At 34.0% G+C, this 27,978-nt stretch overlaps 2 protein-coding genes across 3 annotated transcripts in view; one reads left to right on the top strand and one right to left on the bottom strand.

The window, feature by feature from the left end:
- Positions 1-345: 345 nt before the first annotated feature.
- Positions 346-17,923, top strand: EIF3M (eukaryotic translation initiation factor 3 subunit M). The gene is given in 12 exon segments (XM_037838967.1): positions 346-402; positions 2,383-2,448; positions 2,450-2,516; positions 3,502-3,640; positions 4,050-4,173; positions 4,337-4,431; positions 10,540-10,623; positions 11,676-11,775; positions 12,372-12,453; positions 16,322-16,465; positions 17,196-17,256; positions 17,731-17,923. Coding segments are annotated over 12 exon segments (1,125 nt in total). The 5' UTR covers positions 346-360; the 3' UTR covers positions 17,852-17,923.
- Positions 17,704-27,978, bottom strand: part of CCDC73 (coiled-coil domain containing 73) — a 250,565-nt gene continuing 240,290 nt past the window's right edge. For both annotated transcript variants that reach the window (XM_037838965.1, XM_037838966.1), the window contains 3 exons: positions 26,023-27,531; positions 23,889-24,022; positions 17,704-18,561 (listed from right to left, as the gene is read on the bottom strand). In XM_037838965.1, the coding sequence (XP_037694893.1) occupies positions 18,349-18,561; positions 23,889-24,022; positions 26,023-27,531 (1,856 nt within the window). In that variant the 3' untranslated portion in view covers positions 17,704-18,348. The remainder of the gene's footprint in view (positions 18,562-23,888; positions 24,023-26,022; positions 27,532-27,978) is intronic.

Raw genomic sequence — 27,978 nt, 5'->3', positions numbered from 1 at the left:
AGTTTTCGTTTTATGAACAGGCTTAAAAGTTTCAAAAGGGAGGCGAGATAAGCGACCCGGGAGGAAATACGCACAATACCCAGCGACGCAAACCTGGAAGCGGACGGCCGCGAAAACAGCGCGGGCCCTGACCGCGAGACACCACACAGGCGCCTCCGCCACGCCTCCGCGCCAGCCCCGGCGAGTGCGCGCGTTCAGATTGGCCTCGGCAGCCTCGCCGGTCTTGAGCCCGCCCCCGACACTCTGGGACCTGCGCGGTGTAACCCGGAAGCAGTTGTGAGACGCCGCCGCGCAATCCAATTCCTTTTTCCGGTCGGCGTGGTTTCGAGTGGAGCGTCTCTGGCGCCCAGGCTTCTCATCATGAGCGTTCCGGCCTTCATCGATATCAGTGAGGAAGATCAGGTGTGTTCCCCGGCCGCGGGCGCCGACACGGTGGGGTGGGGGAAGTCTCAGGAATTGGCGAGAAGCTGCCCAGCGGAGCTATTCCGGGGGCTGAGACTTGCAATTCATTCCTTCTATAGGAGAGTAGGGAGGCCGCGAGCCAGAAGAGCGCATTCTTTGCCAGGGTTGCACTACCCAGCTGCTCGTGATCCCAGCGTGGGGCCTGAGCCTCCTTTGCCGACTTTCTGGTTGGCCTCGGGACTTTCCCAGCCCAAAGTCACTTCTGACGGCCTAGTACTTTTTGAATGATTAGGGATAGGATCTGCTTCGTCCCCCAAATACAGCCACATCTGGGGTGGAAGTTGACGAATCTTTGACGGTGTAAGCCGTTTAGGGGAAAGTAATTTTGTACTAAGGATCAGAATGTACTAAGGATCAAAGGCGAAGGTGACTCGTAGACACGTATTTTATATTTCTACTTGTGCATGGTTGGCAGTTCGTTAACCCGAAAACCTGTCAATTCCACCTTCCTGACCATGAAGCATGCACACCTGGTGGCCTTTTCTATAATAATAAGTTGGATAGTCATTCTGACTTCGAGCAGAAATCCCGTGTAGCATCCTGGTGTTTTAAAATTTACTATTTGGGGTTTGCCCTTTTGGTATGGAGAGCTGATGCTCCTCATTTTCCCCATAACAAAAGTCTCACGATAGTTGGTGGGAGATAAACTAAACACCAAATGACATTCTTTAAGTAACACTTCAAATTTATAGAACTGAAAACTGTATTCTGAGTCTTTTTTTGTGTGTGTGCTACTCCACTAATTTAGAAATTTTGGTTTCCATAGGAGAATACGTCTTTACCTAGTCTAAGATAACCTTTAAAGTTGCAGATGTGATTTTTTTCCATGGTAGAAATGCAGATGCTCAGTCCCGAAGAGCAAAGTAAGGGGAAATGAAAACAAAAACAAAAAACCTGTCTAATCTTGTTTACAATACTAATTCCTATTGAAGTCTTTAACTTGCTACCTTCTTGTAATCAGATAGCACCATCAGATCTATAGGTTTAATGTACTTTTCAGAAATAGTCGAACATATTTGTGAGTTTAAAAACTTTGATGGCCTTCAGAAATTTTGTTTGGACTAGAAAATGTGATACCTGTTCATTTATTAATGCTGTTGTTTCATCTGCCTCTGTAAGTTCTTCATTTTATTATCTTAAATGCCATTTATATTCATATTTAGTTACCATGAATACCAAGCCCTCTAATGAAGAACACTTATTAAATACTGCATATAGGCAATAAGGTGGACACTTAATACTTCGTCTTTGCAGCCCAAATTTCTTTGGATCAGTAGGGTTTTTTTACCCTTTCCCTCTCCAGTACATTTTTAGGGCTGTCACTCCATAATAGTATTTCATATGGTAGAGATTGGGGTGAAGAGGTAGAGATTCTGACATGCTGCCCATTCCATTTCCATTTGGAGGATTTCTGCTCTAAACCAATACCCTCTTTTTCCCCCCATGGCACCTCGTCTCATTGAACTGGAGAAAAGAGAGCAGAGTTAATATTCAAGTGATTGAATGCAGTACTGTAGTTGTGTTTTTATAGGTCCAAAAGTGCTTTTTGACCAAGTTAAGCATTTTGCATTTTGAAAAATTATGTATGTACTAGACCCAGTTTGATATAAATATTCTGTTCAAGGCAACATTTGCAGACTTCATCTTTGTATCTCCCAAAGTGCTTGTCTCAGATAAAAAGATTGACTTTTCACAATGTCATATTCCCCTTCAAGTAAAAAAACTTTGATTATATTAGAAAGGAAGTCCAGCAGGATGCAAGTGATATGAGAGATTCTGAAGGTGACCCATGTGGACCATAGTTAAATACACTGTTTAAATTTTAGTATTTCAGAAATACAACAGAATGGTTTGAGTTCTTGTGTTTTGACATTTATAGTCAATTTCATAGATTTATAGCAGTCTTATTTGATTCAACAGGCTGCTGAGCTTCGAGCTTATCTAAAATCGAAAGGAGCTGAAATTTCAGAAGAGAACTCAGAAGGTTGGACTTCATATAGATTTAGCTCAAATTATTGAAGCCTGTGATGTGTGTCTGAGGAAAGATGATAAAGGTTTGTTTTAATTTTTTGCAGTATTTGTTATTAACATTAAAGGGCCTATTTTTATTTTCTTGGAATTATATTGTATGTTTCATGTTTCAGACCTTAGATTAAACCCTTAGTCTTTCATCTTTGCATATACCTTCAGTTTATTGTAACCTCATATATATTAAATAAGCCTATTTCGAGAGACCATCTTAGGTCAGGTATATTTTTTGAGTGTTACTATACATAAATGCTGATAATTTCAGAATGAACTGAAAAAAAAAATAAAGCTCTTTTCTTTTCATAAGGTTTAGATTAATAACAAATAGGGTATAATTTCAAGGAATCTAAAAGGCATTTAATTATTTGGATGATTTCCTATTTATTGACATAAAATGGGAAAAATTAGGATATTGGGAGTCTGAAACCTTTAATCAATGTTTGAGATTAAATTTAGCATATGATTACTATCTTATAGTATTCAGAAAATTAGTGACCCAACCAGAAAGTTGACAACTTCGATTGCTAAATTGTTTTATATGTCCATGTACTAAATTTTTCTCAATTGGGAAAGCATCCTATCCTAAGACCTAACCAGTAATTTCCAAATGATTGAATATCAAACGAATGAAAAATGAAACCATATATATAGTTAGACGTGTAAATGAGCTATCTGTTTTACTGGATAGGTATTCTAGCGGACACCAAATCCCAGGTAGCAATTTCCCGCCTCTTTAATAAAATGTGTAGGTTGCATTCAGAATGTTAACTATTCAACAGAGCTAGTTTAGTTTGAATTATGTATACTATATTTTTGTTGCACTCCATTGAAGGAAACGTATCTGTCCTTTATAACTCATTATAGTGGCCAGATTAGATTTTTTTTAAAGTGTTTTAGGGACACTGTTTAATTATCTTCAGTGTATGAATATATTTGAAATACGTGTTTAACCTGAAACATTGAGTATTATAGTATCATTCTTGATTGATTGTATTATCAATACATGTGTAGATGTTGAAAGTGTGATGAACAGTGTGGTATCCCTCCTCTTGATCCTGGAACCAGACAAGCAAGAAGCTCTCATTGAAAGCCTATGTGAAAAGCTGGTCAAATTTCGGGAAGGTGAACGCCCATCTCTGAGGCTTCAGTTGTAAGTTAAGAACTGAAAGAGGTTGAGTTTTTTTTCAAGGCACTATTTTCATGTCACTATCATGTAATGGTTAAGAGCAGGAATTCTGGAACTTTACCATTAACTGTGGCTCTTAATTAGCTATGTTACTAGGCAAGTCATGTAACCTTTCTTTGCCTGTCTTCCTTCTAATGTGAAGTTATTGATAGTACTTCCCTGCCTCAGGTTTGTTAAATGATGTGGAATGAAAAGAATGGTGCTTGGCACATAGGAAATGCTGTATAAATGTCATTTGTTGTTATTATTATTATGCTATTATTCCATAAGCCTGAGGACTTTTTAGCAGCAAACATGTTTTTAAGAAATGATATCCTCAACTTACTCACTAGAGTTGCTGATCTCAAATGTTGCTTTATTATTTGTTGACCAGGCTAAGCAATCTCTTCCATGGGATGGATAAGAATACTCCTGTGAGATATACAGTGTATTGCAGCCTCATTAAAGTGGCTGCGTCCTGTGGGGCTATCCAGTACATTCCAACTGAGCTGGATCAAGTGAGTTATTTTGTGGAATACTTGTTATGCTTATAAGAAATGCAGTTTTATATTATAACTAAAGTAAACAGTAAATATGTGTGCTCTAAGTGTTACCTTTTAAGTTATGAAAATATATTCAACTGCGTGACTAAATTTTCTCCTTTTGTCATTCTCACCATAGGTTAGAAAATGGATTTCTGACTGGAACCTCACCACTGAAAAAAAACACACCCTTTTAAGGCTACTTTATGAGGCACTTGTGGATTGTAAGAAAAGGTATTCAGAGTTAATGAACTAACTTAACAACTTAACAGACAACATAAGTAGGTGAGGATGTTTTTTTAAAGACAAGTAGGGTGAGTAATTCTGCTCTACTTTATCCTCCACTATGTTGCTATAAATATATTTCTGTAAATTTCACCTAAGTTAAAGATAACTGCAAAATTTAAAGTGGTTTTCCTACATCTTTGAACTTTTCAAAGAGTTGCTTTTTTTTTTTTTTTTTTTTTTTTTTTTAAAAAAACAACAACAACAGTGGTACAACTGTTAATCCCAAAGCTGTGTATAACATTAGACCAAGTACTTTAACGGTGCTTTGATGTCTTAGTTCGGGGTTGTGCTATCACTTTTGTTTAATGGTAGGAAGGTTTATCAATCAAAGTTAGCCCAGTCAAAGTCTCTTATATAAACAATGCCCTTGAGATGAAGCTTTGCAGTAGACCATACTAGATGAGTACCTGTTTGGCTTCTGCAAGATATTTTGGGTTTTTAAGGCTTGATCAGCCTGACATACTTTTTACACCCAAAATACTTATTCTTCTGTATTCCCAGTTTTGGGATGCCTTTCAAACAATAGGTTTGGCCCAATTTATAGAATTATTGTTGTTTAGTGAAAGAGAATCCTAGCTTTTTGACCGAACTTCGTCTTCATTTAGTTTTGTTGCCCAATTTTTATAGTGGCTTTTAGTGTTAGAGTATTTAACATATTAGAGATGATCAGCAAGACTAATGTTTCTCTTATGTTAAATAAGATAATGTGAGTATTTTGCAGACTGTTTATATTTTTGTTGTAAAAGTTGGAAAATATCATCATAAAATGGGCAAGGGATCTTGCAATTATAGCCTATTTTATGCTATTTTGAATCAGTGAATACTGTCTGTTACATACTAGCAAACATGGCGGCATTCCTGCCAGTTGTCTGTAAAGTGTTAAGAATAGGTAGTTTGTACCACAAGACCATTTCAAAAGGAGAGCATAAAAGCTACTTGAGAGTGAATCTGTATTTTAATCCAAACTTCATGGTTTCACTTCATATAAAGGTATCATGAGTTTTAGGATTTGGTTGGTATTTGAGATTGCGACTATTATAAATGAAGTCATTTAGGAAACCATCAGTTATTTCACGTTTTTTTCAAGTTGCAATATGTAACAAAAGTGATATATTAAATAATACATAGATAAAGGTAGTACCAGAAGGAAAAATCTGTATTGTTATTTCAATGTTTTGTTTTGATTAGCTTTTACATGCCAGCATTGGTGGCTGTCTCTGATTAAGTTTTATTTTTGGTGGAGGGTGGGAAGACTTTATTGTGCAAAACAACATGGAAGGACATTTCTACAAGAAAGAAATGCATTTATAAACTGGTTAAGTGTGCATACTGTGGAGCCCCATTAACGGAATTCACATCTTGGATTTGCCACTTGTTATGGCCCTAAATAAATTACTTAATCTTTCTGTACCTTGGAAATGGAAATAGTAATAGTACTTACCTCATAGGGTTGTCAAAAGATTTAAACAAGATAATTCACATGTAAAGTTCCAAGACAGTGGCTTACCATTATTGAAAAAGCACTTAGTAATTGTTGCGTGTTATTTTCCTATCGCCAACCTTGTAATATTTTCACGCCTTACCTTTAGAAATTCAGCTGTTTTCAGATGCAGTAATGTTAAATGATGGGTGTTGTGGTTTCTCTGCAAATGCCAAGAATGCTTATCAGAGTTAATGACTGTTCATTGGATGATTGGTCCTCAGTCTGTTTTGAATAGAAAGGAAGTGACTGAAGTAATGTTCCTAAGAATTCCAAAGCTAATACTCAGAGAAATAGAGATAAGACATCAGAACCCATATGATCTCTACTAGACGTGTCCCAGGTTAACATATTAGAAAAGATCTGCAACATTTGTCACATATGATTACTCCTTCCTTCTTGAAACATTCTCCTCAGTTGGCTTCCGGGGGCCCCTCTTCTTTCTTGGTTCTTCTCTTACCTCATCATAACTCTAAATTTTGGAGTGAATCACTCCTGGGATTTTTTTTCTACTCCCATGATGTTTGTGGATTTTTTGTTTGTTTGTTTTGTTTCGTTTTGTTTTGCTGTGATTGTCGGGGAGGCTGGGTGCCAAAGGCATTTTGGGTAAGACGGTTCTTGGTATTGCTAGATTATTGAGTTTATTGCAAGATTATTTACTATCCCTGCCCTCACTTACCAAAATGCCAGCAGTACTTTCCAGTCGTTAACAGCTCCTACAAAAGATGCCATATACTTCCAAACACCCAGTTGAGAGCCACTGCTGCCTAAATGATTTCATTCAGTCTCATAATTTATTTTTTATCTCCTTTATTTCTGCCCTGAACTCCAGATGTCTATTCCTATTTAACATTTCCGTTCATTTGTCCAAAAGGCATCTCAAACTTCACATCTGCAAAAATGAGCTATTGATTTTTCCTTCTAAACTGGTTCTTCCTTCAGTTTTTCCCAACTCAGGAAATGCCATTTCCATTCTTTTAATTGCTCAGGTCTAACACCTGGGATTCATCATGACTCCTCTCTTTGTCTCATATCCCATATCCAACCCCTCAACAACCTGCTACTTTTATCCTTAAAATAAATCTAAAATCAGGCCTATTCTTACTACCTCCATTGCAAACATGTGGTCTAAGTCACCATTATTCCCTTCCTTGATTATTGATTTAGCCTCTTAACCATTTTACCTGCTTTAGTCATTGTCCCTCTACAGTCTGTTCTTAGTATAGAGCTGCCAGAAAGTTCTGTTTAATATGGAAGACATCAAATGTGTCTCCTCTCTACTCAGAACTCTCTAATGGCTTCCCATGTCATTTAACATTAAAGCCAAAGCCAATTCTAAGGCCTTGGTACTGGCCCTCCCTGGAACACTTTGCATTCATATCCACGAAGCTCCCTCCCTTCTTCAGGACTGCTCAGTTGTTACCTTATTGGAGAGAGCTTTCCTTGTCACCTGTATAAATAATAGTACCACCACCACTACCCCCCCCCATACTGCTTTTTCCTCATTCTTGTTTTGTTTCACCATTGCACTTGTTACTAACAGACATACTATGTATTTATTTTAATATTTAGTATCTGTCTCTCCCTGCTAGAATCTCAGTTTCATGAGGCAGAGACTTTGTTTTATTCATTATGGTATCCCAGTGCCTAGGACAGTTTCTGACATTGATAGGCGCTCATTATATATTTGTTGACTGAATGACTATTTCTGAAGTAAAAATGTGTTGCAAAAGCAGTGGTTAGAAGAGGCATAGATGTTAAGACAATACAAGTGGTGGAACTAGAGAGTACACCCTTTCCAAGGCATTAAGATTAAAATATTTTAAAACACTTTGCACATATAAGAACTGGCTTTCTCCCAGTTGTTTGATCTTGTGAAAATTAGTTTCTAATATTTGATTTCCTTCATTTTTAAGAAAACAGAACCGATGCAGTACAGTGGATACTCTGCAGTTTCTGTGTTCCTTGACATCTCAGCGGCATGTTACTACCCCTTCCCTTGTAGAAATGCTTAATTCTCTTGGCTTAGGTGACACCACTCCTTATTTTTCTCTTTGGCAGTTCATTTTCAGATTCCTTTGTAAATTCTCTGCTGTTTTCCTTAAATGCCAGCAGTGTTCAGGATTTTGGTGTAGGAACTTTTTCTATTCTGTCTGTGTGATCTCATCCATCCACATGGCTTCTGTCACCTACTGAATGAAGAGCCGTCTCTAGCCTAGGTTTCTCCTCTGAGCCTCAGATCTGTATGTCCAACTGGCTCCAAGGGTTCTACTTGGATGTGGCCCACAGATGCCTTAAACTCAATGTGACCAAAAACAGTTCATCATTTTCTCCCTCTAAATTACTGTTGTGTGTTCCTTATCTCAGTGAATGGCACCAGCTCTGCCTAAGTGATCTATCTGGATGACATTCTTGATTCCTTCCTCTCCGTCTCCTTTATTTAATCACTCATTATGTCATTACATCATTACATCTCTGGGTTGTTAGAACTGTATCGGTAGTGGTCTTTTAATTTCAGCATGTCATTCTTTAGGTTTTCATTTTCTAAATCATTAAATGATGGTAATCATCTAATCATCTTCCTTTGTTTATATGAACCCCCCCTTCCATTTCTGCCCCCATATCCTTTTCCTTGCTTTTCCTTCTCTAGATATCTGTCCCAAGCCATAAAGCACTGTGCTCATTCCCATTTCGGACCGGTGGTTGGCCCGTTTTTGCATGGTCCAAAAGCCAAGAATGGTTTTTGTATTTTTAAATGGCTGGAAAAAAATCAAAAGAAGAACACTATTTCATGACACTTGAGCATGTGAAATTCAAATTTCAATGTCCATACAGTTTTATTGGAACACAGTCATCCCTATTCATTTATGTATTGTCTGTGGCTGCTTTTGCCCTCTCACACCAACAGTCAAGTAGTTGCAACAGACCATATGGCCTGCAAATCCTAAAATACAGTATTGACTATCTTATCCTTTATGGGAGGTTTGTGTAACACTGTTCTAGATTGCATTCAACTTTGTTTCTTTGCCTGAAACACTTCTCTAAGTTTAGGTAGGTTTATCCTTTCTATAGCATCCTCTATTTTTATCTTTAACACCCTTTGTTAAAATGAGTTGTAGTTTCAGTGAAGGGAGAGAACTTTGTCTGTGATCATCATATTCCCAAGAAGTTTTTGGCACACAGTAGGGACTGATGTATTGCTGAATGGATGAATGCTATTCACATTAGGGAACTGGAAGAGGATGGTTATATAAATGCTGTAATTTTCTTTCGTGGTGCTAATTTAAATTTTTGAGATTTAAAAAAAAATAAATTGTATATTTTCTTGTTTCTAAAAAGAATTGAGACTTGCCTTGTTCTTCTTAATAAGAATGCTTATGTTTTTGGGTGCCCCCTTAATACAATTTGATTTCTCTTTGTGGTTGTTGCATGCAAATAGTGTGGTGTATCTTAAAGGGTAACAATGGTTAACATTTTCTTGAGCCTGATACTATGTATCAGATGTTGTGCTGTGTACTTTAAATGGATTATTTTATTCTATCTGCATGAATTAAAGATTCCTTTAGCTGGTGTGTACTAAATACAAGTGTACCATGACTGCTAAAACTGGTAAATGAAATATATCTGTTCTTGCAATGGACCTATGAGTAAACATTGTTTTTCTTAAAATTTTTGGTTACTACTTAACCATCTTTTGTAAAATAATCCAACATTTTATCTTAATCAATGCAGAGATTTGTCTATCCTTATATTGATATATCTGGTAAACCTTAGCTTTGAAGAACTATTAGAATAAATACCATTTAACATTTTAAAGTGTTTCTACTGATTTGGGCCGGATGGAATCCGGATGTGGGAAAGAAAAGTGTTTTTATAAAAAATGAAAACAACATTGTTCTCCTTAGTTAACAATGCTTTCTATAACTGGCCAAAATTCATCAATTTGAAGGAAGAAATGAAGGGTAAAGATAAACATTTTTCTAAGAGTCCAAATTAAATGAATGCATGTCATTACTTTGCCATTTTCACTGCAGTTAAAATTGATATCCACATAATTTTGAGGATAATTTATTGGGAAGATATCTTTAGTAAAGTTACTGAAATATTTAGGTGGGACTCAGGTTCAGTCATACTGATCTGGTGACAGTTTTTAGAACACACACAACTTTTTTCCCACCTGAGTCCATTTGACTTGCTATCTGTCCTCCAACATTCACCCCCAGCACTTTTCAAGGCTAATTATTTTACATCCTTTAGGTCTCTACTTACATGCTATCTCTTTTCCTGCTCATTTTATAGAAAGCAGCTTCCTCTTTCCTGCCTCCACCCTTGTTACCTCATTATATCACCATTTGTTTTCTTCACAACAATTAATCATTAGTTATTATGTTTTGCTTAATTTTGTCTTTCCTACTAGAATGCAAGTCCCATGACTTTTCCCATAGACAAGGCATCGTCTCTTTTATGGATCATTGTATGTATTATCAGCACAGTACCTGGCGTTTTAGTACATATTTCTGAATAAATGAATGGTAACAGTATTTTGACATTCCTAAAACAATACTTCTTTTCAGTGATGCTGCTTCAAAAGTCATGGTGGAATTGCTAGGAAGTTACACAGAGGACAATGCTTCTCAGGCTCGAGTTGATGCTCACAGGTAATGTAACATGTTTGCTCTAATGGGGCTGTCAGAACCTTATTAGAGGAGCTACAGTATTCAGTTGTGTAACTCTGAAACTCCCAGTAATCCCAAACCATTCGATATTGTGTGCTCCATGGAAATTCTAATATAGACTGTAGAATTCATGATTTGATCTTGAAGAACCATAGGTTACATGTAAAATAGCTACATGGTGTTTGCTATTTGCCATATGGAGTATTGCTGGTATGGGGATGATAATCCCAAACTAAGAACTAGAACCTGATCTTAGATCAATTTTACCTTAATATTAAGGTATGTAGATGAGGAAAATTTGGTGGCTTGCCAAAAATTAGCCTATTAGTAATGAGAATAAGGGCTTTAGGCAGTCCTTTGTGTACTCAGTAACAACTTAATCTTATGAGAAACACTTGAATTCAAAAGAAATCAGATTTTTAAATCTCTGAAACTGGGATTATGGTAACTTTCTTGTGGGGTTATTGCCTCACATTGAACTGTACATGAAGGGTATTGGGAAACTGGGTAGTTAGTAGTAAAGATTTTGGTTCTGAGATCATGCTGCCTGGACTCAAATTCTTACTCCACTACTTAATTAGTACTTATTATTCAACAAGTCACTTGTGCGCTCTCAGGCTCTTTCATCGTCAATAAAATCAAAAAAATAAAATAGGATATTACTATTTCTTTTACAGTTGTGAGGATTACGTGAGATAACGCATGTAAAGCACTTAGCTTGGTTTCTGACATATGGAAAGGGCAGTGCTGCTGTTTTGCTATTTATTTCTTTGATTACCTTGTTCATGCTTTCTCTCCAGCTATGTTTTTGTCTACAACTATATTATTTCATTTTGTTAAAACTAAATTTATATACCTGATAAATAAGATTTATTGGCCTGTTTTAGCCCCAATATTTTAGCTTTATTTATACTATGTATATTGGCCTCTCAGGTATTTCACTGAATTAAACATATTTTATGCTTTGTAAATAGTCAGTGAAAAGTATCAGAATTTCAAAACTCTTGAGCTTGCATTTTTGTTTCCTAATTAAGGTGTATTGTACGAGCTCTGAAAGATCCAAATGCATTTCTTTTTGACCATCTTCTTACTTTAAAACCAGTCAAGTTTTTGGAAGGCGAGCTTATTCATGATGTAAGTAGTTTATCTTTTTAATGTGAAAAGTGTTCTCTTTTCTTAAGTCTTACATACTGAAGCAGTGTGTATTTTCTTTGTATTAATGAATTGACTATTGGGGAGATCTGGAAAGAGGAACTGTTTATCCTCTTCCTTTATCAGGAACAGACTTTGAAATTTAGGACCAGCTCTGTTCTTCCTCCTTGTGTTTCATCTCCTCATTTGCCTGGCCATTATGTACTTAGAGAATACAAATTCTTTTTAGTATTTAGTGTCAGTCAACTCTGATTAGGAAGATAAATCTGACATTTGCAAATGCATGAATACACTTTTCATATGCAAGTATAAATACATATTAGATTATTTTCCATTTGGACTATGCCATTACCACTGTCTTTCAGTGTAGATCATTTAGAACTCACTGTATTGACTGATTCTTTCATTTGAATCATATAAAAGCAAATGGTTTGGGTGGTAAATTGATGAAACAGATATTTCTGTACTGGAAGCAATGTAGAGATTTTTATTGTTGGGAGTCAGTGTCTAAAAAATATCTCGAGCCTGAATCTTGATTCTGTATTTATGGTATCTTCTTTTTTTCTCTATCCCTAAAGCTTTTAACCATTTTTGTGAGTGCTAAATTGGCATCATATGTCAAGTTTTATCAGAATAATAAAGACTTCATTGATTCACTTGGTAAGTTTTGTGGTTTATTCTTTGGGAAATGGGAAGTATGCAGCTTTATTATGCAAAGTGAGGTAGTCATAGCCTTATTTGTAGATTATCCTAACAAGTTGTGTATGATGGAACAGCAGCAAACATAGGTGAAGGGTTTAGAAGATTAATCACTTAGAATGAATTGGGAATCCAAAACCAAGTTGTAGAGGGTGGTATTCGTAATAGGAAGAATATAGACTAGGAGTCAGAAAACCTGGGCCTTTTTTTCCTCTCCGTAAGAGTTTGTTGGACTTCATAGGCCCTTCCAGCACTGTTATACCATGATTCTCTGAAGTATAATTCTAGCAAGAAGCATTTGCTTAGAAAAGATTCAGATACAATTAGTCTACTCGATAGGTGTTTTTACATTTTGGAATGGGGAAAGGAGCATAAAACAACATGGTTAAAGGATTAAAGATCCCTGTTACTTTGATAATAATAGTGATAGTTGTTCAGAGGAAAACCGCTTATTTTGTGGTTAAAAAAACTTAAAAATTGGAAATTTAATACATGAAAAGAATGAGGCTGATTTTTGTCCTGAAAATAACTCTTGAAATAAAATTTTAATATTGACTTATAGTTCAGATGCTAACTTTGAATTGTGTTATACTTTTTGAATTGGATTTTGGAAGTACTCGATTTTAAGAGCTGACGAAATTTGGTGATTAAGGGCACTTTATTAAGCTAAACATTAGTGTTTAAAATAAAAATCTTTCTTTATAGAATACCTTATTCTTAAGTGTATGGGGATTTATATTTTTGAGTTGTATTTTCCAGTTCAGTGCCATGTTTTAAAAGCCACAGTTACATAATTGCAACCAAAATAATTTTTCCCTTTAATATATTGTTTTATGCTTGGAGTCTTCTCCCCTGTTGAAAATTACCAAATTGCAGCAAGTATACAACATTTTAAACAAATTGAGTGAAACTGCAAATCAAATTAGAAATTGAGATGTAGTGAATTTATGCGCTAAGAGAAACTTTCCTAAGTACAGTTTGTTCACAGCATAGTAAGTCTTAGCTTTATGATTTTTATCTTTGAATTTTCTTGTCTAGCAATCAGAGCTCTGTAAATGTTTGCCAAATTTAATCTTATTCATCCTCATTGAGCAAACCTCCTATATGTCTAGTATTTTAATTTCCTTCTGGAACATGTTACTAACATACTAAAAGTACAAACAGAAAACTTAGAAAATTGGCATTTGAACAGGTTTTAATTGTTCTAAAACTACAAAGCTTTTGACAATGAAGTCAACAAAGAAACTAAGATGTTTTAATTTTCTATTAGGCCATAATCAAAATAGATTAGAAGTTGGTTATATTTTCCATATTAAAACGGAATTGTTTAGTTTTCCTGGTTGTTTGGAAATGTAGATGAAGAATACAGGTATAATCTTTGATTATACTGTTAGTCCTTGATTTGGGAATCATTAATTCCTGTCTTCTGTAAATTTTGTGCAGGCATTGGAATTGGGGAAAGTTGAATTTTTCTGAAAATAATAAGGCGTTTAAAATACACTAAGATAAAGTAGATGCAAGTGCGTTTGTGTAGAATGCTTTGCTAGGTGCATTAGACCCAGAAAACCACATTCTGTCCCAGTTAATTTGTTTGGTGGCATGAAGCTATGTGATGGAATGTTAATGTCAGCAACCTCTTTATTTACGCACCAAGGAAAAAGGAGTAGTAATTAACACTTTGACACTCCCCCATTGATGTGTAATTGACTGTTTCAAAGGAGCACTGGTTCATAAGCTATTGCATGCATTAAAATTGCGTTTTCTATATTGCAGCATTTTAAGACGGGTCAGTGACAATGCAGAAATTGCTCAATGATGCACATTTTTTTATTACTGCATTAAGGTTTTGACATATTAGTAATGAATAAATGTTTCCATAAAATTAGATTTTTTATAACTTTAAAATTGAAATATGACACTGAACACTGACTTTGAGAAATTCTTTAGTACTTGTTTTCTGTGATAGGAAAAGAATAACATTCCTAATTTATTGTGCCAGTTGGAAACCAAGTTTCCCTCATTAGCCTTTTGTTTCTTGAGCATCTATGCAAATTAACAATCTTTTATTGGATGTTTGTTTATAAAGATACCTTTGGGAAGATATCAAATGTATGTATTTTTGGTTTTAGATGTATTGTTAAGAATTTATTATAGCTGAAGGTCTGTAGTTACAGATGTCTGGATTCCACAGGTGGCATCAGTTGTTACACTTTGTTGTTTTATTAACACTGACAACTTGGGCGACCAGTAGCATTATCTTGTGTCGGCTGAATTGCCCTAACATGTTCACATGTAATCTGGTGTTATCCAGTTGCTATCTTCGTGACTCAGAAAGTTAATCAGCATCTAATTTGCATTTGTTAATTAGGGTTAATGTGCACTAATTGATTTTTTGATGCTTGTAGATTTCCATTAAACACAGGTAGCAATACTTACTTGTATACCTCATTCATTTGAGTTATGATGGCCATGTTTTTGTTGAATCTGTGCCAAATAAGCTGGCATCATAATTAACAGCTAATTAACAGGCGATTATGGCCTGTATTAATGGGCTTCTTCTGAGTCTTCTGTTAATACATGATTGTTATAAATTTCCAACATTTATGAAGTGCTTAGAGAACTTTTTTAATGGTACAAACTTGAAGCTCTCAATTTTTAAAATGTTCCATGATCAGTCATTTGCTGAGTTCACATAATTTGAATATTTAAGAGGAACAAGTAAATAATCTGTATTAGTTTTGGAAATTTTCTTTATTTATTTAATTAATAATTAGTAAAGTTAGTATCAAGTATATATGATACTGTTTTATAATTTGGCTTCTACTGAGGACCAGGTAACAATTTGGATGGTCAGGATTTATAAATATTTATTTGTACTTCTAGTCTTCTCTTTTGTAAATGAACCTGAATTCTAGACCTAGCACTGCTACTCTGGGACTATAAATCATTTACTCTCAGTCCTCAATATTGTTTTTTAAAGTGAAAGGATAAAGAATAGGTAATTTCTTAACTTTCCTTCTAGGTCTAACAGTTGTTTGTGATCTGAATAATTATAACAGCATGTTTCCAGTAGAAATTATAAAGCAAAATTTGAATTATTTGTACAATTTTGTTTTTGCCTTGAAAGAACAAGTATCACTGCTCATGTAGTATTTAATTCTGTCTAGTGTTAACTGTGTATCAGCCTATATACACTGAAATGATGAACACACTTTTGTAGTTTTGATTTATAAGCATTAAATTCAAAGTGACCTGAAGGGAAATGGAATGTTTTCATAACTGAAAAACATTTATGAAAATATTTTTAAATTTCATGTTTATTAGTGAGATTGGCACAGGACAAATAGATGAGGAATTCTGTATAAAAATTGAGAATTTATAGTGAAAATAAGCTTAAGTAATTCAATTAAATAGTAAATGGTCTTATGAAGTGTACTTTGTACCTTTTGTCTCCTAAAATGCAATAATACACAAAAAAAAATTTTTTAAGCAGTTGTACAATACACAAAATATAAAACTTAAAAAACTTCTAGGACCTAAAACTGTTATGGCCCATTCCTAATTTTGAACCTATCTATCACCTGTGGCACTACAGTAATAAGGAAATGTAGTTCTGGAAATAGTAACTTGATTCAATATTCTGTAAATTAAGGGGTCATTTTATGGTTTGCAAATGTAAAAAAGCTTTGTTAAATCTTTGTCAAATTATTATTTATCACAAACAGTATGCTCAAACACAATGACGTCCACAGTTTAACATGAGAGTTGTAATTGGGCAGGTCTTTAAGTAGTATGGATACTCATCAGGTTTCACTACTGTGTTATTCAGGACTATTACATGAACAGAATATGGCAAAAATGAGACTACTTACGTTTATGGGAATGGCAGTAGAAAATAAAGAAATATCTTTTGACACAATGCAGCAAGAACTTCAGATTGGAGCTGATGACGTTGAAGCGTTTGTTATTGATGGTAAGGCAATTAGAACATTTTCTTCTAGAATTTCTCTTCCTCTTTCATGGAATATAGTAAGATTTTTATCTTGAAAATAAGTCTTATGCAAACATAGCTAGCTTCTTTTGCAGCAAATAGGAATGTTTAGTAGATTAGTAGATACATTTGTAGTAGAGTGAAAATTTGGTGGAACTATAAATTGCTATGTGTTTTGGTGTTTTTTCTGTCTCTTGAAATCACATAGAACAAAAGTCTTTAGGAATATACCACAGTGGATAAGAGCACAGGCTTTATTGTCAAACTATTAAATTTCAGGAGTTTTTTTTTCTGAGCTTTCCAGTTTGAAAGTTGGGGGTAGGAGTGAGGGGTTGTACAGTTAAGATCCCTAAAATCCACAGAACTGTTGGCTGAGTTTCTCTTTAATGATCTAAATCTCTAACAGTTTTATAAAGAAATAACTCCTTTTTAGGAAATCAGTTTTTATCCCCCATGTGATTGTGGGGGATGTAGAGTTCTTAAAAACTGTATGTGATATTAATTTAATAAAGATTGGCCCAGCATCCATCGGACAGACACACAACCTTAATTGCATCAAATTGTTTTTGCTTATTATTCAGTTAAAACAGCCAGTTGTAAAATAGTGTTGGAAAACATTATAAAGGTTTATGGTTTACATTGTCATAGTTTCATACCTTAGCTATTTTTCTTGGGAATTTTCCATAAACATATGTAAAATGTCTTCTTTCAGCAGTAAGAACTAAGATGGTCTACTGCAAAATTGATCAGACCCAGAGAAAAGTAGTTGTCAGGTAAGAAGACATTTAACACTTTACAGCATTTTGTAGAACAGTTTATGTTGTTCTGATTATTTCACTTAAATGTTTAATATTCTAACTAAAGAACCAAGGTGGTATTCTTACCACTTGACTGTAGTTAAATAGTTGCTATTTATCATAATTTTATTAAAGTTCAGACTGAATGTGATTAGCTTATTTAATGAAAGAGTCCTGTTTTCCAGCACATTTCATTTAATGGCTCAGCATTGGCTAGAATACTAATGACTTTTCTGTCTGCCTTATATAGTTGTTCAGGAGAATAGAAGGTTTAGGATTAATATGATAAAGACTTTTAAAAAAATAAGCCTCTTAATTTTTAAATTCTCTTAAATTCTAAATTATCTTTTTAACCTTACTTTTAATTAGATACATGTGTGTGATATTGTAAAAGAATACTAGAGGATAAAAAGTTGGCTAATAATTTGTTTTTAATTTTTCAATTTTTAGTCATAGTACACATCGGACATTTGGAAAACAGCAGTGGCAACAACTGTATGACACACTTAACGCCTGGAAACAAAACTTGAACAAAGTGAAAAACAGCCTTCTGAGTCTTTCTGATACCTGAAATTCTATGCAATTATTTTGTTCTTTTGGGGAAAAAAATCTAAAAACCATAGTAAATCATTATAAACTGAAATTTGACTAGTTTGCACATTTATTATCTCAAATTTAAAGTAAAAGAAATCACAAACTCCTGAGATACAAAGTAATAAATTATATAAAGGATCAATATGTCTGTCTCGGCTAATACATCCTAAGCTGTGGTCAATAAGGAAGGATTTTCAAAGAACAATAAGCTGTGAAGAAAGGTTATTTGGAGGGAAGACAAAGTATTTAAGAATTTGTAAGTTAAAGGGAACTGGATGCTAAGAGAAAACTCTTTGCAAATGTAGAATAGCTATCTAAAATGAAGCATTTGTAGAGTGGATACCTACAAGTAATACAATTAGAGTAGTGAGGAGAACTTTAAAGCTTTAGCTGTAACAGTCATTTCTTTCTAGTCAAAACTATGAACATTTCACTTAAATCAGTACACCACTGAAAGCATTGAGGAATTTTATTTTAATCTGTTTTTTCCAACATTTCTTCTGCTTTTCTTTTTTTAGGTTGGTTGACATTTTCCAAGCTTAAGAATTTTTCAATTTCATTTATTTGATTTGTTAGGAGGCTCTGCCAGTCATCTTCACCAGCAGAGACAGTCAGATCAGTAATATCTTTAATCTTGACTGCTTTGGAGCTCTGTAGCAGAGTTGATTTCAAAGGCTTTGTTTTCACCTAGAAAAAAGCAAACTTGTTATGAACACAAACCTAAACGTAAATCTGTTAAGTCTCTCCAGTTAGGAGTATGTGATTAAGCCACCATTTTCTTGGCTGATTTCCAACACCTACCTTAATATTCTTGGCACGAGAAAACTATAAAATACGAATTTGTAGACTTAATGTAGTGGCTCTTCAGAATCCCTAATATATTCTAGGAGTACCATAAACGTTTTCTAAAAGGTCTTGCACTTACATTAAAAGGAAAGAGACTTAAAACAATGCAGATAAAAATCTGTTTTGTCTTCTATTTCCTTCCCTAAGATGTCTGTTTTTTTGGTATCTTCTATCAAAGCCAGGGAAAAATTTAAGATTCTAACGGATGTTAGCTGCCATATAAAAACTGCCTTTTACTTCATGTTTCCTCTCATGCTTCAGAGCACCATTGTTGAAGAAACAGGAAAGAGCAGTGAGGTTTTGGAAGTTGGCATGTTTCCAAGGTGGTGCATTAGGGTCATATTTGTAATGGGTTTTAAAAAAGTAAGTTTTTCATTTGAAGGGTCTATTCCTGATAAGATAATATACTGACACAACTCTAGAAAATAAAGTAAAAGAAGGAACTAAAAATCATTAATAATCCTTTACCCAGAAAGCTACCTGTCAAATTTTGGTATTTGCTGCTACACTACTATTTTTAGTATATTTGATAATTGTATAGAATTTTATATCTTGCTTTTTTGCCCTCTGTGAGCAGTTTCCTTTGTCATTAAAATTCTTCATAAACAGTTGTCAGTGGCTGCAGAATACACTTTCTTGTATGAATGTGTGATAATTAATTGTCCCTATTATTGAATAGGTAAATTATTTGCAGCTTATCCCTATCAAATTTCTGAATTAATTTATTGAAAAAATCTTTGAATGTCTTCAGATAGATTCCAGATAAAATCCTCCAAAGAATATTAAATTGTTTTAAAATAACAATTACTGGGTTTTAGTTTTCTAGCTGTAAGAGAAATATATGTGTATTTTAGAAGTGTGTATAGGATATGAATCACATGAGAATCACCCAAGATCCCAGCCACATTAAACACTGATGTAAACCTTCTGGTCTCATTTCTGTGTATATATACTTTTTCAACTTTCAGATCATATTAATTTATATAATTTATTATGGTGTTTTAAAAACATTGTTAGCATTTCCCTCTTTCTTAAAATCTCTTTTAAGATCATCATATTCCATGTTCCATAATTTATTGTTGGACATTTATATGGAAACATTCACTGTTACATATTAAGCTGCAATGAATATCATTTGTTCTGTATCTTTGTGAAAATCTCCATGAGTTGCCTTCCGTTAAAATCTTTTGCAGTTTGACTGGTGAAAGTAGCATATCAATAACACTATCTTTTTTTTTTAATCTTCGTTTTATTGAGATATATTCACATACCACGCAGTCATACAAAACAAATCGTACATTCGATTGTTCACAGTACCATTACATAGTTGTACATTCATCACCTAAATCAATCCCTGACACCTTCATTAGCACACACACAAAAATAACAAGAATAATAATTAAAGTGAAAAAGAGCAATTGAAGTAAAAAAGAACACTGGGTACCTTTGTCTGTTTGTTTGTTTCCTTCCCCTATTTTTCTACTCATCCATCCATAAACTAGACAAAGGGGAGTGTGGTCCTTATGGCTTTCCCAATCCCATTGTCACCCCTCATAAGCTACATTTTTATACAATTGTCTTCGAGATTCATGGGTTCTGGGTTGTAGTTTGATAGTTTCAGGTATCCACCACCAGCTACCCTGATTCTTTAGAACCTAAAAAGGGTTATCTAAATTGTGCATAAGAGTGCCCACCAGAGTGACCTCTCGGCTCCTTTTGGAATCTCTCTGCCACTGAAGCTTATTTCATTTCCTTTCACATCCCCTTTTTGGTCAAGAAGATGTTCTCTGTCCCATGATGCCAGGTCTACATTCCTCCCCGGGAGTCATATTCCATGTTGCCAGGGAGATTCACTCCCCTGGGTGTCTGATCCCACGTAGGGAATAACACTATCATTTTTAACGTGAGATTATGTAGTACAATTTATTTTTTAAATGAGCTTAAATATTTAGAATCTAACCATAGTTCCCTAAGAATTGTTCTTTTTTTGGTTTCCTCTATTTGACTCTCCAAAGAAGTCTACAGTCTGCCACCAGTTCCTTCAGAGTTTTAGGATCCTTGAGTCTAATTCTTTGCTCACATTTGTCTATTCCAAATATTCTTATGAAATAACAAGAAAGAAAACAATGTCAGCCCGAGACCACCAAGACACTTAAGACAGTCATTTAACTTTTGTGTTTCTCAGTTTTCTCATCAGTCTTTTAGCTCCAATAACATCTGGCACATAAATATTCAGCATATCATTTAGCTCATAGGGCCAACAATGGATTCAAAGTTATCCATGGAATACTGAGAACAGATAACAGAAAAGTATATCAACTCTATATCTTGGTTGCCACTGATGTTGAAATGGACTTTATTTGAAGTAAAGTGATTAATGGTTTGTGATTTAATGGTCCTGTTTTGCCATCAAAATGCTTAATGCATTTTGGTGCATTTGGCATCAAGTACAAATTAGCCAATTTTCCAAAATCTTGATTCATTGACCTTTGAGCTTGATGATGTTAAGAAGGAGACATTTATACACATCTGCTTTCGTTTTTTTCCCCGTAACTACCCACTTGGTGGGAGAGGCCAGAGCAGGGATTGGCTGCAGAAACAAGATAAATGGGAATCAGCTAAGATTTTCACTTAAAACTTGTTCTGTTACGCTGTGGTTTCTGCAACCTGCAGCACTAATTTTTAGTTCCAGCTATTGCCAGAGCCCTAAGAACAGTTGAAAAGTAGGCACATGTCTTTGCTCCATCCCTTTCTACCTTATCTTTTTTAAGATTCCTATATCCCCTACCTCCTTTTTCCACCTGACTCAAGAATCCTAAAATTTCCCCCAGCCTAGTACTAGTCCTTTTAATTTCAGTCTAGGGTTTAAAATTTAACTTAAACCTTAATTCACTGGATGTGTGAAATAAGTGGCTTCCTTTGCTTATCTTGGACTTTCTATCCTTGTTCCTGGATATAATTAAGATTACAGTGGGTTATCAACCAAACCCTCTTCAAGAACAAAAATCATACCCTTATCTTCAAGTGGCTCTGAACCCACAGGGAGAAAGTGGATTGCCACCTAATACTGACCCTGAGTTTAGCGTCTATTCCTTGCTGGGTATTAGACTTAATAAAATTCATTTGCCTTCATTTACAACAGGGTTTGGCAAACTTTTTTCCTGAAGAGTCAGTAAATATTTTCAGTTTAGTGGCCTGTCACTACTTAATCCACCATTGTAGCATAAAAGCTGCCATAGACAGTACATAAAGGAATGGGCATAGCTGTGCTCTAATAAAACTGTACATACTAAAACAAGGTGATGGGCTGGATTTGGCAAGTTACCATTTGACAACTCCTGATTTAGAAAATTTAAAGGTAGCAGGAGGCAACTAAAAATGCTTAAAGAGGAGATTGAGTTGGTTCAGTTTAATCCAAGGATAACAGTACTTTCAGTAGATGAGGCAGAACAGATTCTTTTGAAGTTGTCCCATATTACATGTTAATTGGCAATCAAGTGTAAACTGGGACAGTGATTCTTAAGTGAATATTAGCACCTAGCAGAGTGTCTGGCACATTTAGTAAATGTGTATTCAGCCAGTAAACTGGGTTTATTTTTTCTGTACTAGTAGTTTGAGAAGAAACCTTTTTTCTATTATGTAAGTTGACAAAGTACAATATAGTACTTGACTAAGAGCCAAGACATCTACTCTAGATCCACGAGAGATTGTGTCTTTATGATCTTCTGAAAATTATTTCATAATTGTGTCACTGTTTCCTCATTTGTAAAATAACTACTTAGTTTAACACGATTGTTGTGGGAATAAAATATGTAAAATCTCTTTGGAAAGAGATCTCTATGCAAAAGTTATTAATTTTATAAATGTAAATTCTTACAAGATTAATTGCAGGAAGAGCACTAGAAATTCGGCACAAAGAACTTCCCTATTCAGTAAATTTATAAAAATGGGCTTTAAAGGGAGATGTGAAATTTCCATCATACTCTTAAATTGTCTGAAAATAGGACAACTGTCTTGTGTTAAGTATTCAGCCTAATTAGAAATGGTTGTCTAGCCTTGATGTTCTCATACTTCCCTTTTGCTTTGAATCTATGGCTTTTTCAATTGGCCAAGGTCAGAAGTTAGACTTCCCAATGCCAAGTTTCCTGCTCTTTAGTTATGTTTTAGATACACACTTGTACACACTAATGAAACTGCTGTTTTTGCTGAGCTTACTCGTGAAGAAGGTAGATTCTGATTTTAGTTTCAACTCTCCCTCCTAGAGGAAGAGTTATGCTATCTCACTTGTTTGTCCTATTTAAAAATGGAAATATATTATTAAAAGCTGTTATTTGTTAAGCACGTGTTACTACTACAATTTTTTATTTGTATGTGTTAAAGCAAAGTTTTTTAATGTTCATCTCTAAAATTTAAAATATACAGTGGCTTTAAAATCTGTTACTCTGCATTTTTTTAAAAAAATAAATATTCCTAACCTTTTTAGGTCACCTTTTATCAGCTGCACCTATAATTGTCTTTGAACAACACAACATTTTTCTCTAAAGTTTTGCACACTAAAATGTAAAACTTATAAATTTAACCAAATAACCTGCCAGCTGTAGTTAGATGTTTATATGACAAATGGACTCCTGGGAGTCATATATTCTCTACAAATAACTTTGCTTAATAAATACATCCATACTTGCCATCATATCACATTATGGATATTTGGCCCTTTCATACACTATGTTCTATGTTCTAATTGAAATAACTTAAAATAGATTTTCCATTGTTACAATCGGTTTTCAAAAATATAAATTAACTTAAGCACTATTAAAAACAACTGTACTTGATTAGATTATTTTTTAGCCATCTTTTAGAAAATAAAATTTTAATGCTCAAATGTCACTATTCCTAAATTTAGGTGACTGAAAAATAGAAGTACATAATGTGCTACCTCACACTCTCCTTCCCAAAGCAGGCTGGATTACATCTATTTGATTTATACACTGTGACTTTTTCCTGCTGTTTTCTATCAACCTTAATTGTGAAAAATGGTGCCATGTTGCCCTCTCGATATTATTTTGAAGATCAGTTAGGTCTTAAAGCATCCAGATGCATACAGTTCTACACATATCTGTAGAATTAGCTCACTAAGGTCTGCCCAGCAATATTTTTAATTGACTTACATGTTCTGTGGGAAAAGAAGAATCATAAAAAGTCTTTGCAGTTACATTCTTCTCTTCACTAGGGTTTCCCTTCGGGTCTGGATGGATACTCGAGTTATTCAAAGTGTCAGCAACTCTGTTAATGCTGGTAGTATCTGATTGACGAAGAGGAAATGGCAAAACAATTTCATTCTCTAGGCACTCATTTTAGTGACTGAATTTGTTTCTGATCTTATGCTTCTGTATCTAAAAAGTAGCAATTTCTATTTTCTTTTTACTCTGAATATTTTTTAGTTTTCCTAACTTTATGCTTATATTAGCTGTTTTATTTCAGAAAACAAGCAGGTTTCATTATTGCTCTTTTGTAAAACCTGATTACTATAATTTCACATTTAAGAAAGTGAAATTGTATAAGTATCTTTTAAAACAAATAACTCATAAAATGTTATCCTATTCCCTTAGTTACCTCATTGCCCACACATGTAATCATTTATATAGGAACATCTCACCAATTCAGATTAATGGGTAAGTCTGAACCAACTAAAATTTGGGTTTATAAAATATATTTAAAGAAAACTGGCCACAGGAACAAGCCCAACAAAGGAGCTGTACAGAAGAGGTCATTGGGTTTTAGATGAATAGATAAAAATGATTTAAAGAAACATGTCAACTGAGAAAGGTTAAAAGATATTTGTATGTTTAAATATTTTACAAGTTAATTTCTACAGAATATACGACATCTCCCCTTTCATTTTATCTACATGATTGAGATTTACCTTCGAAGAAAGATCTTGTAAGAAAATGGTAAACATTTAGACCATCACCTGAAGCAGCACAACTAAGTCTAAATTAATGGAATCTGAAGTAATATACTTTATTGGGAAAACTGTAGTTTGGGAAATGAGGTTTTAGAATATTTTGGTATTTTTTATTTTTCCCTATGTTGACTTTTCTGTTAATGCTAATAAACAAGATATTCTTAATTTTGTTTTTAATCCCCAAACATTTAAAATTTTTTTCTCAATTTCTTGAAGTCTGCAAAGTTTTCCTTGTAATCTGCATTCCTTTAAGGGTCTAATGCATATTGGTAAAATGGCAAAATTCCTTTAATATCTAAGAATATCTTTGGCAACTTCAACAACTTTGACTATTAGATCACTGTTTAGCAAAGTAAACAGGTTATGTTCCTCATGATTATACATCCTAAACTACTGTGCATTGTTATCTTCCATTAACAGTTATACACCTATTCATTTTATGTGGTATGTTTTTGTTGAGAAACATTTTTATTAAGAAAAATTTCAAACACAAAAGTAGAGTACAAAACTCATTGTACCCATCACCCAGTTTCAGCACTCATATAATGCAGTCATATTTATTTCATCTATTTACCTCTCGCCATGTTTTTGTTTTTTTTTTTTTTTTTTAATTTGGGGAGTGTTGTTTTGGTTGAGTATTTTAAAGCAAAACTTGTTCACTGTCATTTCATCATGTTGATACAGGCACATAATTTTGGGATTCAATTTAAAGTTCTTTAAACAGTGACAAACATGATATGAAATGTATTAACAGTATATGTCAATATTGTCAAACATAAGAAAGAGCTGGGTGGTGGTGCCGGTGAAGGGACAGAAAAAAATAGAAATATTAAGGAAAGTGGGAGGGAAATGGGGGAAGAAGGTGACAGGAGAAAAACTGGTCTGAGGGAAGAAAGAAAAGGAATAACTGCACACTAGCAGAAGTCTTGACAACTGCTTCACAGTCATTTGTTTTAAAAGTAATATAAGAGAATCAGCTTAGGTAGTTGTTGCTAATTTAAAATTATGGACCTGGACCTATGGTTTTGCTATTTTCAGTTCCTTGGTGATGAAGGAATTTTTTTTAATTTCTCAAATGCAATTGTACCTAAGTGCTAGTTGATATTACTGGCCCAAATTTAGGTGAAAAGAAATCTATATCTGTTTAAATAAATTCTTTCCTACTTTTACATATATACATTACATAAACCTAAATATATGCAGAATTTTAGATTTATAAAAAAACACTAAAAGTTTTTATTTTAAACACAATCTGTTTGGAGATTTAAAAAAAAATAGTAATTACAAAAACAAATTTTAAGAATTAAAACAACCTGTTTCAAATCTGGTTTTCTTACCTGGTCTAATTTCCTTCTTTACATCATCCTCACCAACATTTTTACAAATTGTCACTGAAACAATCTTTTCGTTTTCTGATGGACTTACTGGTCTCCCCTTCAGCAACAAAGGAATGCTAGAAGCTGAAGTGTTCACTGTTTGGCTTTCAATTTGATTTACTTTTGACCAAAGACTGGGTTCTAAAAAATTCAAGTATACTGGAGTTTTCTCAGTTTTTTTATCTGAAGTTGAAAGATCAAAGGCTGACCTTCCACTTCTGTTTACTAAATCTCCAGATGACTTTACATGAAATGAACACGATTCTTCCAGCTGTCTTTCAATGTAAATTTTTCCTGAAACTATGTCACTTAATGATTCTGTTTTCTCTGTATTATTTAACAATGTATGCTGTCTTGCATTAGCATTCACAAAAAGGAGGAAGGAATTTTTTGTGTCTTCAGTAACCTGATTCTCATCACTCTTACTCTCTTTGTTGGAAAACTGTATTTCTGTGGAAGTTTTCTTATGAAGAGCAGTTTTCTTATCTTTGGCTTGTGGAACATGTATATTCTCATCATTAACCTGAAGATTGGATATGGTCACATTGTTTTCTGGATATCCCAAGCAGTCTTTAAATTGACTATTTTGCTTATCACTCATATTTTTCCATATAGTTCTCTCCCCAGGGCTTGAGTTAGGTTTCACCAACACAGGCGTAATATTAACACGCTTATCTGAATTCTCAATAAATACTTCCGAATTATCACTGGAAACAGCAGATGAAATAGTGTAATTGCTTTCTGTATCACAGGGAACATTTAGTTCAGCTTTCTCTGATGTATCATTACAGACTTGCTGAAAATCTGAAGTTTGTTTAAATGGCAATGCGCTGCATGCATCATTTTTATTTAACAGTTGTATTTGTTTTACTTTATATTGTTTATCATCTAATATAATGTTACTTGAATCCTGTAAACTACAGTTCTGACGTGGAACAGGATTCTTTTTTATATCTAGAGATGAATCCAGATCTGCTCTGGTCTGGTCAGTATTTGTAATTTCCTTCTCTGTAGGATTTTTTGGATTCCCTGAAAGCAATCTGAATTGTTTCAATGGTTCATTTTTAGAAACATTTTTATTATGATTTACAACATGAGCCATCTCATTTAAAATTCTGTCAAATGATGTTGTGTTGTTAACATCTTCCAAATGTACATCTGAAGGGTGAAGATCTAATCCTTCAGTTCTTTCTGGGTCTATCTTTTCTGTTTCTATTGATACATCTGCCACTAAAAAAGGACTATTCAGTGACTTAAATTCTGTACATCCATTGTCTTTTGCCAAACACTTGTCTTTTTTTTCTGTAGTAATTGACTTTCTAAAGTCACTTATATTTAAAGTTTGCTCTTGACTAATTAATTCTTTATCTATGCAGAAAGTTTTGCTTAGGGAGATTTCACTTTGATTTTCATCCTGAGGTACAGTAGTAGTGATTTCATTCTTGGAGCTTTTTTCAAAAAGCTGTAAACCTGTCATGATGAGAATTTATATTATACACTAATTGGTATTTTATAAATAAATAGAAAGTAGAAAATAAATATTTATAATGTTTATAAATACAAATTAAATATAAATATAAAATTTATATTATACACTAAAGTCTGTTTTTATAAATTATGAATCACCCATTTTGATAAAAATATATTTATCCTTAGACATTTCATTAGCCAATAATTACATAAACATAATAACACCAACTTTTACCTAAATATTGAGTTTCCTTTATTATAACAAGCAAATATTTAGTGTATTAAATATTTGGCTCTAGCCATATTTTAACATTTTATTTCATAACAGCAAAAGTACTTTTGATTTTCAAAAAAGGAAGTAGGTTGGAAGATCACAAAATGCTTTTATTTCTCTATTTTATTGCTTCCTTTTAGGTATACAGTACAATTCCATAAACAAATAGATGT

Source organism: Choloepus didactylus, chromosome 6 (assembly GCF_015220235.1).
Source record: "Choloepus didactylus isolate mChoDid1 chromosome 6, mChoDid1.pri, whole genome shotgun sequence".
In the NCBI taxonomy this organism is placed as follows: domain Eukaryota; kingdom Metazoa; phylum Chordata; class Mammalia; order Pilosa; family Megalonychidae; genus Choloepus; species Choloepus didactylus.
Note: the sequence above shows the minus strand (reverse complement) of the source record. Positions and strands in the feature narration are given on the sequence as shown.